Raw genomic sequence first — 14,952 nt, 5'->3', positions numbered from 1 at the left:
GATGAATTAAACATATATCAGTTGTTTTGAGATTAGTAAAAATGCCTAACAGATATGTATATAACATGACCTGATTTTTTAAAAAATCTGGTCAACCATTTGTATATGTGTCTATGCGTGCCTACAATTATAGAAACATGGATAAAGTGGCAAGGATATTCCAGATTGCTTATCTTGAGAAGAGGGGGAATAAAGACGGGGATAGGATATAAAAAAACAAAAACAATTTTAAAATGTGTCTATTATATTTATGAGATGGCCTTATTTATATAAAACTTTACATTGGTGTATATATAAAAATATGTATATATGCATAACAAATTATACAAAACGTTTTCAAAGTAACCTTGCTTTAAAAAAATATTGACTGAAACGAGGACAATTTACGAAGGTTCCATTATAGTTCAGATTCTAGAGGCAAGCCATGGTGTTGAATTCTAGTTTGGGGACTTGTTAGCTGTGTGACACTGGGCAAGTTAGTTATATTCTCTAAGCTTTTGTTTCCTTATCTGTAAAACTGAGATAATAATGGTACCGACTTCACAATGTAAATGAGATAATGTATGTAAAATTCTTCAGTGTTTGGCACTGCGCTCAATAAATATTATCTATTATTATTAGCCATAGATTACATATTAATCAATTTATTTCTGGATCTAACACTAAGACCTAAGCCCTGAAGATAGAATTAAATGTTATCTTAAATGTTGTTTTCAGAAGTACTATATATTGTTTTTTTTAAATAAATTAATTAATTTTATTTTATTTTATTTTTGACTACATTGGGTCTTTGTTGCTGCACACGAGCTTTCTTTAGTTGTGGCTAGCAGGGGCTACTCTTCGTTGCGATGTGTGGGCTTCTCATTGTAGTGGCTTCTCTTGTTGCAAAGCACAGGCTCTAGGCATGCAGGGTCAGTAGTTGTGGCTCACGGGCTCTAGAGCGCAGGTTCAGTAGTTGTGGCACACGGGCTTAGTTGCTCCGCGGCATGTGGGATCTTCCCAGATCAGGGCTCGAACCCATGTGCCCTGCACTGGCAGGTGGATTCTTAACCACTGCGCCACCAGGGAAGTCCTATATATTGTTTTATATATTGCTTTTAATGCATTTATCTTCTGGTACTTTCCTCAGTCGTTAAAATTTCTCAGGACATCCTGAAGATTTTCACCTAGAATTTGTTAATTTAGATTGCCAAAAAAACCTGACTGTGGCAACAAAACAAATTTAGTAAACAGTTCAAATTAGCTCCTTAGGAACACTGGGAACATAGTAAGTAAAAAACGATTTACATTTATAGGTTTTTAGAGTATTTTAAAATTTAGTTATAATAAGCCACTTAACTCACCACACTGTCATGTTAAGTTGCTAGATTATCTTACTCAAGTAATATTTAACCTTCACATTTGATTTTAGGAAAACATAGTATGTGTAATATTAACTTAAAATAACAGCCTAGCATCTCTGATGATCCTAGGTCTTCCATATTCAATATACTGATATGTTATAAAAATAAATAAAATATATCAAAAATGACAAATGAAAAGCAAAATCAGAATCCAAAAGACAGTAAATTTCTCAGTGGCAGGAACTCTGTCTCATTCACCTTTTAAGTCCTAACAATAATTACAACGTTTATTAAGCATTACTGAGGATTTAGCTTGAGGAGTTCACAAAGAAATGGGACTTGAACTTTATTTATAATACATCAGAAAAATGATGTTTGTAGATAACTTGCCACAAATATTAGAACATACATTTGAGTACATAACCCAGTTGATCTGTCAGTGAAAATGACTGTCATCTGTCAGTGAAAATGTGGATGACACAATGTGAATTTTAAATTTAAAATATTTACTACATGGTTTATATAAGAGAAAAATAGGACAGCTCTAATACTTACACTACATTTAGTGGTAAGATATGGCTGCATAGTCATGGCATGTTTAACCATGAGCTGGGGTCTTATTTTGCTGAATAAGAACAAAGTGGTTATGCAAGCTACCAATCGTCCAGAATTCACACCTTTATTGTCAGAGTCTGGAAAAACAAACAGAGAAATAAGACACTAAAATATGACAAGGCAATGGAAATTATACAGAATATTATTTAAATTACTCAATACTATCCCCTGAATAGATTCAGTACATGCCTGAATACAACAGATTAGCATTTCTTATGATGCTAGACTTCCTGCATTTCATTTTTTCTTTGTTATATAATATTACATATATTAAGGATAAAGGACAAGGAGGCTGCACTAGGGAAGGCAAGTTTTACACTGAGGGGAGTAGGACTGAAGTTAAAAAGTAGAATGAAAAGTTGGGAAGTTTAGAGATGGAATTTTCAGAATAAACATGGTGTTGATTATATCTAAAACTGGATGGAAATGAGTATGGGAAAGAAAATTAGCAAAGGAGGACAAAGACAATTTAGCTGAGGTGATACTGTGTTTAAGGGTACTGGGGAAAAAAAGAGATGCTGTGGGAGAATAATGTTAGAAGACAGGAATGATAAGAAGGTGGGCCAGTGCTATATTAGAAAAGTAAACAAAATGCTGTTCAGGTGAGAGGAAAATGTTGCTAGTTAGGAGATAAAATGTTTCTTGGTCCTCAGGAGTTTTTAGAGGAGATTAGAAACTTTTTAACATTAAGTGACAACAGTATCACCCTTAAAATCTAGGATAGGGAAAAGTAGGGGAAACAACAAAATATACAAAGAAAAAGAGGTAAACATGGAAAATGAAAAAAAAAATAAAGAAAAAAAACTGCAATAAAAATATAAAGAATATCAACAATTTTACCATAAATGATACCTCTGTATAGAGGCAACTGGCCCCCAATTCTGAAAACTGACTGAGGCTGACTATTGTTCCTCATTAACGTACATTAGGGGGATGGGAAATAATGTTAGTCTTGTGTGCTTTTAAGCAATAGATATCCATTATGACTTTTATAAGTTTTATATAATTATTTATATTTTCATTAACTTCAATTTTGTGACAGTGTGATAAATAATATAAAATATTAAATATTTAAGGAATTTCACAATTAAAAAAATATTAACAGCTTTCTAGGTCAAGATTAAGCACATTTTATATAATAATTATAAATGATATTAGGTATATACTAAAAATCTTTTAAAAACATTTTTATAATAATTAAAACAATTTCATTTTGATAAAAATTTTATATAATTTAAAAGATATTGAACAGTTTTTGGATGAGTGCATTTAGCTAAATACATATTAGCCCCTGGACTTACTTTAATTCCTGTTCATTATGACATCTAAAATTATGTGCTATTAAAAGATATGTGGAAGAGATAAGTCCTATGCTTTTATTGTACTGCTCTAGATAATATTACTCAACCATAACAATATAACCTAGGATTCAACACCAAACAAAAAACAGATTTCATTTAAAAGTGAAGTAGTTAATTATTAGGCTAAGCAGAGCTAGAGGCAAAAATGAGAAATGTGCCCAAAGTATTTTAAAATATCTTATAAAATCAACTTAACGACCAATATATAAAATGTCTTACCAGCTAGAGATTCCTCATATTTAAGAATGTGCTCAACTAGGTTATCAACAAGTTGAGTACAAGCTTTCTTCACAGGTTTATATGAGGAATCCTCTTCGGACTTCAACAACTATATATGTATATATATAAAAAAAAAATCCCAGTATAATTATTCATTAGACAATAATAATATAAACGCATTAAATGTGTCCATAAGTAATAAGCTTTTCAATTGGTTATTAACAATTTAATACTGAAAATTCAAATTAATAAACAAAAATATGTAACAAATATTTAAAAATATCTTATAAACCAGTAATTTATAGATACTTTCAAACAATTTTAGTATGAAGTTATTTAAATTGCTATGTGTAGGACTTAAGGTAGAATATGAGAGAAATGAGAACGGTGACCTTCCCTTAAGAGTACCACTCAATGTTAGTTGGAATGATTTTAAAGAATGAGAATTCCATTCCTTATTATTTCAAGTTCTTTGATGTCTCAAAAAAGTATATTATGGGTTAATTACATTTTTAAAATAATTGTAACTACATCTGAATTGCACCTTATAATTTGCAATTATAAAACACAAGGCTGGATTTCTTCCCTGTGTTATCTCTTACCAAGTTATTAATAAACAATGTTAGAAAAGTGTTACGAATAATGATATGAGGAAAAGAGATCAGTCTAACTATAGCCAAAAAAATAAAACCAACCCAATCTTTCATAATAATCAGAGGTCAATGGTAAAGTCATCTAAGGTGTATCTGTTTTGTTAATAAAGAATAGCTAATACAATTCTGGGGCTATTAAAGAAACTGAAATGTTTAATTTCTGTCAAGAGTTCCAGTGCTGTCCAATGTAACTTTCTACAATGATGGATATGTTCTATATCTGTGCTGCCCATTATTGCTGCTACAAGCCACATGCAGCTACAAAACACCTGAAATGTGGATAGTATAACTGAGGAATTAAAAGTAAATAAAAATTCAAGTTAATTTAAATGAAAAAACACGTGTGGCTAGTACGGGACAGCACAAGTTTAAACTTTCGCTACAATATGCGTGGATGATTAAAACTGATGGCAATCAGAATAACATATCACACACATTTCCCCTGCTCCCTCCAATTTAAAGAAATAAATCAAAGCAAGGAAACTTCAATTTACCCAGTTACAACTCTGAACAGCAAATTCTCCTTGTTCTGCTCTATAACTCAACCTTAAGCAGCTATTAAAATTATATGCTAGTCTGGTCTTTTTCAGGCAGGAGTAGAAAACAATCTCCTCGCCCGTTTTTTCTTTCTGCTCTCCAAGACATCAAGTATACATAAAAGTATTAACCATAAATTTTAGTTCATGGCATTGCCAATACTGGTTATGTACCCTTTTATTTACTTATAAATATAATGATGCACTATGAACCTAACTCAAGGATATTTCCAATAACTTATATTTCCCAATGTGCTCCTTCCTTTATCCTATCTTCCTGTTTAACTTTCAAGGTAACACTTATCAGGAATTTTACCATTTCTTTGCTTTAAAAAAATTGTCTAAGCTAAATACTGTTTATAGTTCTGCTGGATTTTCAGCTTTCTGAAAGGTATCATACTGGATGTAGTCTTCTGGGATGTGCCTTTTTCACTCAACATGTCACTAACTGTAATCCAGGTTGTTGCATGAAACTACTTTATTCATTTTCACTGCTATACGACAGGCCGTTGTATGTCTATACTGCAGTTCATTTATCCATTCTTCTGAAGATAGGTTAATTAAAATTTTAGTGGCATAATGAACATTCTTGTCTCCTGGTGCACATATGCAAGATTCTCTTGGGTATATACCTTGGCGTGGAACTACTGGGTCATAGGATATATGAATGTTCAACCTTATGAAATAATGCTAAATTTAAACTTTTGTTGTAATATTTTCTCAGCACCAGTGTTTAAGAGATGCTATTTAATCCACCTTTTCTCTGTCATTTGTTATCACCGAACTTCAACTTTTGCCAATCAAATGGGTGTAAAATGTGGTCTTGATTTGTATTTCCTATATTATTTATGAGGCTGAATACCTTATAGGCCATGTGTGCTATCTCCTCTATGAACTGCCTATTCATGACTTTCTCCTGTTTTCCTGCCAGGACTCCTGCCTTATACTGGTTTGCAGGACAGGAGTTCTTTACATATTTTTAACAATGATCCTTTGTTAGTTATATGTGTATCAAATATCTTTCCCAGTTTGTGACTTGTGTTTTCTTGATTCATAAATGTTCCTCATTTTAAGGCAGTGAAATTTATCAATCTTTCCAGGTTAATGGCTTTTGTGACTTAAGAAATTCTTCCCTAAGAAAGGTCAAAAATATATTCACACATATACTTTCTTCTGTAAGTATTAAAGATTTCCTTTCATCTATATGGAATTGACTGCTGAGTTGAAGAATTAAAAAAAAAAAAAAAATCCTTATGGATAGCCACTTGGCCCAGTCTCATTTATTGAAAAATCCATGCTACCTTAATTACTGTATCTCTAAAAATAAGTCCTGATATTTGTTAAGGCACATCAGTGTCCCTGCATTTTCAGAAATGACAATTATTTTCAGCTCTTTACTTTTCCATATACATTTTTAATCACTTTGACATGTTTGATGAATATTTTTTGTTCTTGATTTTGATGAGATCTTTTAATATCTTTCCATTTTGCATGATTTTCATTTTAGGTTTTAGAGTTTATTCTCTGTCAGATTTTATTCGTAGTTTACTAGAAGTTGTCATTCAAGGGTATTAAATTTTATCAACGATTTCTCCTGTATCCTGACATGATTATTTTTTGTTTAACGTTAAATCATACACACGTGTGATGTTAAACCAGCCCCATGATATGCATGCATAGATATATGTATATATGTGTGCATATGTATATGTAAACATATACACATCTCTATCCATCTTTTTGATGCATTTCAAAGTAAGCTGCAGACATCAGTGTATTTCCTCGTTTTTCTTTTTTTTTTTTTTTTTTTTTTCGGTACGCGGGCCTCTCACTGTTGTGGCCTCTCCCGTTGCGGAGCACAGGCTCAGCGCCCATGGCTCACAGGCCTAGCCGCTCCGTGGCATGTGGGATCTTCCCGGACCGGGGCACGAACCCATGTCCCCTGCATCGGCAGGAGGACTCTCAACCACTGCGCCAGCAGGGAAGCCCTCTTTCTTCCTTTTGAGATAAAATTTACATGAAATATATACAAATCTTCAGTGTATACTCGCCCGGTTTTGTTAAGTGTATTCACCTATATAAGTCAAACTCCCTATCAAGATAAAGGACAGTCTTTCTCCATCTTTAACTTATATCAGAATCATCTGGAGACTTTGTTTAGGTGGGCCCCTACTTCAGAGTTATGGATTAATTAAGTCTGGGGTAAAGCCTTAGAACTTCACTTCTAACAAGTCACAGGTAATCTTGATAACTTTTAGAACCACTGATATAGATTATTACCATCGCCCCTGAAAGTCCCCTCATGTTCCTTTCCAGTCAATCCCTGGCCCCCTGCAACCACTCTTCTGATTTTTTTCCAATATAGATCAGTTTAGCCTCTCCTAGAGCTTCATATAAGTGGAATCGTAATATGCACTCTTCTGTGTAAGGCTTCTTTCGTTCCACATGTTTTTATTATTTACCTATGTTGCTGTATGTATCAATAGTTTGTTCCTTTATGATATGGTATACTATCAAGTTGTATGGATACATCAGGTTTTTTTTAACCCATTCACTGGCTGATGGAGACAGAGACAGTATTTGACTGTAAACTCAGGCAGGAGAAATCAAGCTGCACCTTCAACACTTTGCTTAGAAATCGCCTCAGCTAAACATTCAGTTTCATCACTTGAAGGTCTACCTTTCACAAAACACTGGAACAGAAACACAATTTAGCCAAGTTCTTTGTCACGTTATAACAAAAAGTCACTTTTCTCTGTTGACTGATAGCATGTTCCTCATTTGCATCTGAGACCTCATCAAAATGGCTTTTAACCATCCATATTTCTACCAACATTCTGTACATGATTATATATATGCTTTAAAGAGAAAGAAGCTTTCCCTATAGTTCTTCTCTTTTCTTTCTGAGCCCTCATCAGAATTGCCTTTTAATGTCTTCACAGCAATATCAGTTTTTCTCTAGTATGCACCTCAAAAATCTTCTGGTGTCTACCAACTACCCAATGCCAAAGTCACGTCCACATTTTTAGGTATTTATTTCAGCAGCACCTCACTTGTTGATACCAATTTCTTAGTATGGGCTGCTTTAACAAATACCATAGACTATGTGGATTAAGCAATAGAATTTATTTCTCATAGTTCTGAAGGTTGGGAAGTGCAAGATCAACGTATGGTTGGTTTCTGGTGAAGATCCTCTTCCTAGACTGCAGAGATGGCTGTCTTCTTGTTGTATCCTCACACAGCAGAGAGCAGACAGGTAATTTCTCTCATGTCTCTTCTTAGAAGGACACTAATCTGATTCATGAGGGCCCCACCCTCATGACCTAATTATCCTCCAAAGGCCCCATCTCCTAATACCATCACACCGGGGATTAAGCTTCAACATTATGTATTTTGGAGACACGAACATTCAATCCACAGCATTCTTTGAAGAATCCTCTTGAGGAAGGAGTTCCATGCACTACTGCAAATTTATACTGTTAATCCTTTCTCCAACCTTCCCTAAAGGAACCTACAGTCTTTTACCAGGTTAACTGTGCATTGGGGGAAAAAAATTATTAGACCTTTAGGGATTACCAGACACTGGCTCTGAACTGACACAAATTCTAGGAGACCCAAAACATCACTGTGGCCCACCAATCAGAGTAGGAGCTTATGGAGGTCAGATGATCAATGAAGGTATAGCTTAGGTCTGTTTCACAGTGAGTCCAGTGGGTCCCCAAACCCATCCTCTGGTTATTTCACCAGTTTCAGAATGCAAAATTAGAATAGATTTATTCACAGGCTGACAGAATCCCCACATTGGTTCTTTGATCAATGGAGTGAGGGCTATTGTGGTGGGAAATGCCAACTGGAAGCCACTAGGACTGCTTCTACCTAGGAAAATAGTAAATCAAAAACAATACTGTATCGCTGGAGGGACTGCCGAGATTAGTGCTACCACCAAAGACTTGAAGGATGCAGGGGTTGTGATTCCGACCACATCCTTATTCAACTTGCCTATTTGGCCTGAGAAGACAAATGGATCCTGGAGAATGACAGTGAATCAGCATAAGCTTAACCAGGTCGGGACTCCATTGCAGCTGCTGTACCAGATGATGTATCAGTGCTTGAGCAAATTAACACGTCCTCTGGGATCTGGTGTGCAGCTACTGATCTGGAAGATGCCTTTTTCTCATCCCTGTCAAAGGCCCACCAGAAGCAGTTTGCTTTTAGCTGGCAAGGCTGGCAATACACTGCACTGCCCTATCTCAGGGGTACATTAACTCTCCAGCCATACATTATAATTTAGTTTGCACGTTCTTGATTATCTTTCCCTTCAATAAGATATCACACTGGCCCATTACATTGATGACATTATGTTGATTGTATGTAGTAAGCAAAAAGTAGCAACTACACTAGACTTATTGGTAAGATGTGCGTGTCAAAGTGTGGGAAATAAATCCAACAAAAATTTAGAGGTCTTTTACTTCAAAGAAATTCCTGGGGGCTTAGTGGTGTGGGGTATATTGAGATATTCACTGTAAAGTAAAGAAGATGTTGCATCTGGTCCCACCTATAACCAAAAAGGAGACTCAATACCTAGTGGGTTTCTTTGAATTTTGGAGGCAACAAATTCCTCATTTGGGTATATTATTCTGGCCCATTTACTGACTGACCTAAGAAGCTGCCAGTGTTGAGTGGGGCCCAGAACAAAAGAAAAGGCTCTGGAATAGGTCCAGGCTGCTGTGCAAGTTGCTTTGCCACTTGGGCCATACGATCTAGCAGATCCAGTGGTGCTTGAAGTGTTAATGGAAGACAGGGATGCTGTTTGGAGTCTTTGGCAAGCCCCCGTATGTGAACTGCAGTATAGGCCCTTAGGATTTTGGAGCAAAGCCTTGCCATCCTCCATAGAAATAGCTCTTGGCATGCTACTGGGCCTCAGTAGATACTGAATGCCTAGCCATGGGCCACCAAATTATCATGCGTTCCGAGCTGTCATGAACTGGGTGTTTTCTGACTCACCAAGCCATAAAGTTGGGTGTGAAAAGCAGTACTCTATTATCAAATGTAAGTGGTATATACATGATTAGGTCAGAGTAGGCTGAAGGGCACTTGAAAAAATGGCCTAAATGCCTGTGGTTCCCACTTCTGCTATACTACCTTCTCTCTCCCAGCTTGCACCTATGGCCTCAGCTGACCATGGGGAAGACCCTAGGGTCAGTTGACAGAGGAAGAGAAGACTTGGGCCTGGTTTATGGATTGGTCTGCACAATATGCAGGTACCACCCAAAAGTGGATAGTTGTAGCAATACAACTCCTTTCTGGGACATCCCTGAAGGACAGTGGTGAAGAGAAATTTTCCCACTGGGCAGAACCTGAAGCTGTGCATCTGGTTGTTCACTTTGCTTGGAAGGAGAAATGACCAGATGTGTGATTATATACTGATTCATAGGTTTTGGCCAATGGTTTGGCTGGATGGTCAGGGACCTGGAAGGAACATGATTGAAAAGTTGGTGATAAGGAAATCTGGGGAAGAGGCATGTGGAGACATCTCTGAATGGGCAAAATCCATGAAAATATTTATATCCCACATGAATGTTCACCGAAGGGTGACCTCAGCAGAAGAGGATTTTAAAAATCAAGTGGATAGGATGACCTGTTCTGCAGATACCTTCTCTGAGGATATCAGCCTCTTTCCCCAGCCACTCCTGTCATCACCCAATGGGCTCATGAACAAACTATCCATGGTGGCAGAGATGGAGGCCATGCATAGGCTCAGCAACATGGACTTCTACTCACCAGGGCCACACTGGCTATGGCTACCACTGAGTGCCCAACCTGCCAGCAGTAGAGACCAACACTGAGTCCCTCATATGGAATGATTCCCTGTGGTAATCAGCCAGCTACCTGGTGGCAGGTTGATTACACTGGACTGCCTCCATCATGGAAGGGGCAGCATTTTGTTCTTACTGGAATAGACACTCTGGATACAGATTTGCCTTTCCTGCATGCAATGCTTCTACCAAAACTATCTCCTGTGGACTTACAGAATACCTTATCTACCATAATGGTACTCCAAACAGCATTGCTTTTGATTAAGAAACTCACTTCACAGCAAAAGAAGTGCAGCAACAAGCCCACGCTCATGTTCCCGACTATTCTGAAACAGCTGACTTGATAGAATGTGGAATGTCCCTTTAAAGAGTCAGTTACAGCACCAGATAGGTGGCACTATCCTGCAATGGCTCAGGCAAGATTCTCCAGCAGGCTCTTATGCTCTGAATCAGCATCAATACATGGTGCTGTTTAGTCCATAGCCAGGATTAGTCCAGGAATCAAGAGGTGGAAATTTGAGGGGCATCACTCACTATTACCCCTAGTGACCCATTAGCAAAATTTTTGCTTCTGTTCCAGCTACTTTATGCTCTGCTGGCTTAGAGAGAGGTTCTAGAGAGGGAACGCTTCTACCAGGAGACACAACCATAATCCCACTGAACTGAAAGTTAGTACTGTCACCCAACTACTGTGTGCTCCTCATGCTTCTGAATCAACAACAAAGAAGGGAGTTAGGGTCTGGATGGAGTGATTGATCCTGACTAACAAGAAGAAATTGGAGTACTACTCTATAATGGAGGTATGGAAGAGTATGTCTGGAATACAAGAGATCCCTTAGGCCATCTCTTAGTATTATACCAGCTGTGATCACGTTACCAGTTATAGAAATAAGGACTTTAATTGCCATGAGTATTTCCTACTTATTTTGTCATGAATACATTTGTGTGTGTGTACATGTGTGTGTATTGTGTGTACAGAGGTGGGGGAGAGGGAAAGGGAGAGAGAGATCGAGAGGGAAAGTGAGAAAATATCTTTCTTCCCCCCCCTTATTCCTTTATCACATAACATAAAGTGTACTGACTTCATATCATAGTATTTAAATGTTGTTAATCTGACACCACAGTACTTAAATTATGGGATATCAAGAAGAGTAAACATCACTCAAGGACTTCTTCTGGGGAATGGGTTAGTGCATTTTTGGTTACATGCATGATAGTTGTATCATGTTAGGTAGAATCATGACCTTGTTATTGTCTTTATTTGGAGATTTAGTATGGTTTAAGGAGATGTATATGGGTACCAAGTTAACAAAGGGTAGAACTGTGACGGTTAATTCTAAGTGTTAACTTGACTGGGCCAAGGGATGCCCAGTTATCTGGTTACACATTATTACTGGACGTGTTGGTGAGTAAAGGTGATTCTAAATGAGATTAGCATTTGAATTCGTGAACTCAGCAAAGGAGACTGCCCTCTCCAATGTGGGTGGGGCTGAATAGAACAGAAGGTAGAGGAAGGGAGAATCCAACCATTCTCTGAGTACTTGAGCTGCGACATTGGTCTCCTCCCACATTTGGACTGGGATTTATGCTATCAGCTTCCTCGGTTCAGGCCTTAGGACACAGACTAAACTTCATACTAGGGGCTTTTCTGGGTCTCCAGTTTACAGACAGCAGACTGTGGGATTTAAGAACCTCCATAATGACATAAGCCAATTCCTTATAATAAATCTTTTCTCTGTCTCCCTTTCTCAGTATCTTGTTGGTTCTGTTTCTCTGGAGAAACATGACTAATACATGTCCCTTCTGAGTCAATCCCTGGCCCCCTGCAATCACTCCTCTGATTTTTTCCAATACAGATTAGTTTTGTCACTCCTCGAACTTCACATAAATGGAATCAGAGTATGTACTCCTCTGTGTAAGGCTTCCTTCATTCTGCAGTGTTTTCATTAACCGTCTATGTTGCTGTATGTATCAGCAGTCTGTTCCTTTAAGATGTGGAGCACTATCAAATTGTATGGATATATCGGTTTCTCTATTCATTCACTGATTGATGGCAATAAGAGTATTTGATTGTAAACTTCAAGAAGGAGATCTTGTTCTGGACTACAAAGGCCAGGAACAGATGAAATATAGTTTATTCAAGTTTTTTCATTGCCTGCATTTTCTTGTAAACTAAAAAAAAGGCTGTAGTCTTAGATCATAAGTGATGACAATGAGTGGCTCTGTAAAATTAATTTTGTGTACCCACCATAGGCTATGACAGTGGTTTAAATTAATTGAACCACTTTTTAGAAATAAAAAAAATGTAAGGACTTTCATGATAGAACTTTTTCTTTCACATACTACTGAAAAAAATCACAAAAAAGCTATGAATTCATTAAGTTATAAGGGAATTGAATTTCCATACATTTACAAAATGTGTATATGTAGTTTAGTGGACAGAGTTTGATGCCTGTGTAAATATGAAACTATTTCATGTAGTACTTCAAGTTTCCCTAGGAAATCATATTCCATGAATTGGGAATCACTGATTTATACAAAGCCGACCCAAAATAAAAATAATAATGAGAAATATCTGAAATTGGACAGAATGGAATGTGTGTACATGAATCCATGTGGAAACAGTAAGAGTGCTAATTATTTTTGATTCAAGAATTTCAAACAATTCCAGTAGTCTCTTCTTTGTATCCTTCCCAGCTTCTCTTAAAATTTATGCACAGTGCTGTTACAACTGCTAAGACTGGTTATATCTCCATCAGATGTATTTATATAAATATTTTTTAGTTTTCTTTATTTCATTAACCTAAACTCTGCTAGTCTAATGACTGTATCAGAAAGTCACAATGTCATTTTGGTAAACTAAATTGTTGGCAGAAACTAAAGTAGGAAAGCAATGAATAGGGAGCAACAGAAATCAATGAACTAAAAGAGGACTAGAGAGTAAAGATATAAAGAATATAAAACTACTGCTAAGAGGTTATAAATCTAGTGTTCTCTTTTCTACTTCCAACTTGCTAATAACACATAGGGATATTATCTTAGATTCTTTTTATTAATACTAACTAATGACATTTCTGATAGCTATACTTAATTCTTACTTTAACATTTATTACAATTATCACATGAAACACTGTTGTAGAGCTTTCTAGAAATTATTATGCCCCCTTTGGAATGGCTGACATAAATATAACTAAGATGGTCATAAGGCTCTATAATATAGAGCTAATTATGTGACTTAGCAGGGAAAGGATGTCAAATATATCATGTAAAATTATAAAATGGAAGATGATTGATGAAGAGAGTCCAAGATATTACAGACTGGATAACAGGCAAATACCATGAAGATGCTTAAAAAAGGCATCTTAAAAATTTTTTTAAAGCAACATATTACTACATACTACCAGAGGGCTAAAGTTAAAAAGAATGACAATACCAAGTACTGAGGATGTGGAGCAACTGGAATATTGCTGGTGGAAATGCAAAATGGTTCAGCCATTTTGGAAAAACAGCTTGGCAGTTTCTCACTCACCACATGACCCAACAATTACGATCACAGGAATTTACCCAAGAGAAATGAAAACACCTACCCCCACAAAAACTTGCACACAAATATTCATAGCAGGATTATTCATAACAGTCCAAACTGAAAACAACCCAAAAGTCCATAAATTTGTGAATAAAGAAATTATGATACATCCATACTATTGACACTACTCAGCAATAAAAAGGAATAAAACATTAATACACCAGCAACATTCTGCTAGTTAAAAGAAGTCAAACACAAAAGACTACATGTTGTATGATTCTATTGATATGAAATTCTACAAAAGGGACAACTGTAGTGACAAAAAGTGAATCAGTGTTTTCCAAGGACCAAGGGGAGAGGATCAACTACAAAGAGGCACAAGGAAGCTTTTAAGAGTGATATTCTTTACATCACTGTAAATAATTATTAAAGTTAATAAAAATGTACACCTAAAATTGGTGAAAATTTTTGCATGTAAATTATGTCTCAATGAAATAATTCTGATTGATTGTTAAAAATATTGCTAGGGTTTCCCTGGTGGCGCAGTGGTTGAGAGTCTGCCTGCCGATGCAGGGGACGCGGGTTCGTGCCCGGGTCTGGGAGGATCCCACATGCCGCGGAGCGGCTGGGCCTGTGAGCCATGGCCGCTGAGCCTGCGCGTCTGGAGCCTGTGCTCCGCAACGGGAGAGGCCACAACAGTGAGAGGCCCGCGTACCGCAAAAAGAAAAAAAAATTGCTAAATACAGTTTTATTACTAAAAGTATTATTAAAAATAAAAAAGTAAACAAATAGACTTAACAGTAAATTGTTGACATAATCGAACAGAAAAAATTACTTCATGATAGACTTTTAATGGTATATGTTTAGTGAGCTACAGATAAAA

General features: G+C 36.5%; 1 protein-coding gene across 2 annotated transcripts in view; it reads right to left on the bottom strand.

Annotated features, from left to right (window-relative positions):
• NIPBL (NIPBL cohesin loading factor) overlaps window positions 1-14,952 on the bottom strand; it is a 199,123-nt gene that overhangs the window by 26,349 nt on the left and 157,822 nt on the right. For both annotated transcript variants that reach the window (XM_060092809.1, XM_060092810.1), the window contains exons 33-34: window positions 3,539-3,647; window positions 1,899-2,035 (exon numbers count right to left, since the gene is read on the bottom strand). In XM_060092809.1, the coding sequence (XP_059948792.1) occupies window positions 1,899-2,035; window positions 3,539-3,647 (246 nt within the window). The remainder of the gene's footprint in view (window positions 1-1,898; window positions 2,036-3,538; window positions 3,648-14,952) is intronic.

This window comes from Mesoplodon densirostris, chromosome 3 (genome assembly GCF_025265405.1).
Source record: "Mesoplodon densirostris isolate mMesDen1 chromosome 3, mMesDen1 primary haplotype, whole genome shotgun sequence".
NCBI classification, from domain to species: domain Eukaryota; kingdom Metazoa; phylum Chordata; class Mammalia; order Artiodactyla; family Ziphiidae; genus Mesoplodon; species Mesoplodon densirostris.
The sequence above is the reverse complement of the archived record's forward strand: the minus strand, read 5'-3'. Positions and strand labels throughout refer to the sequence as shown.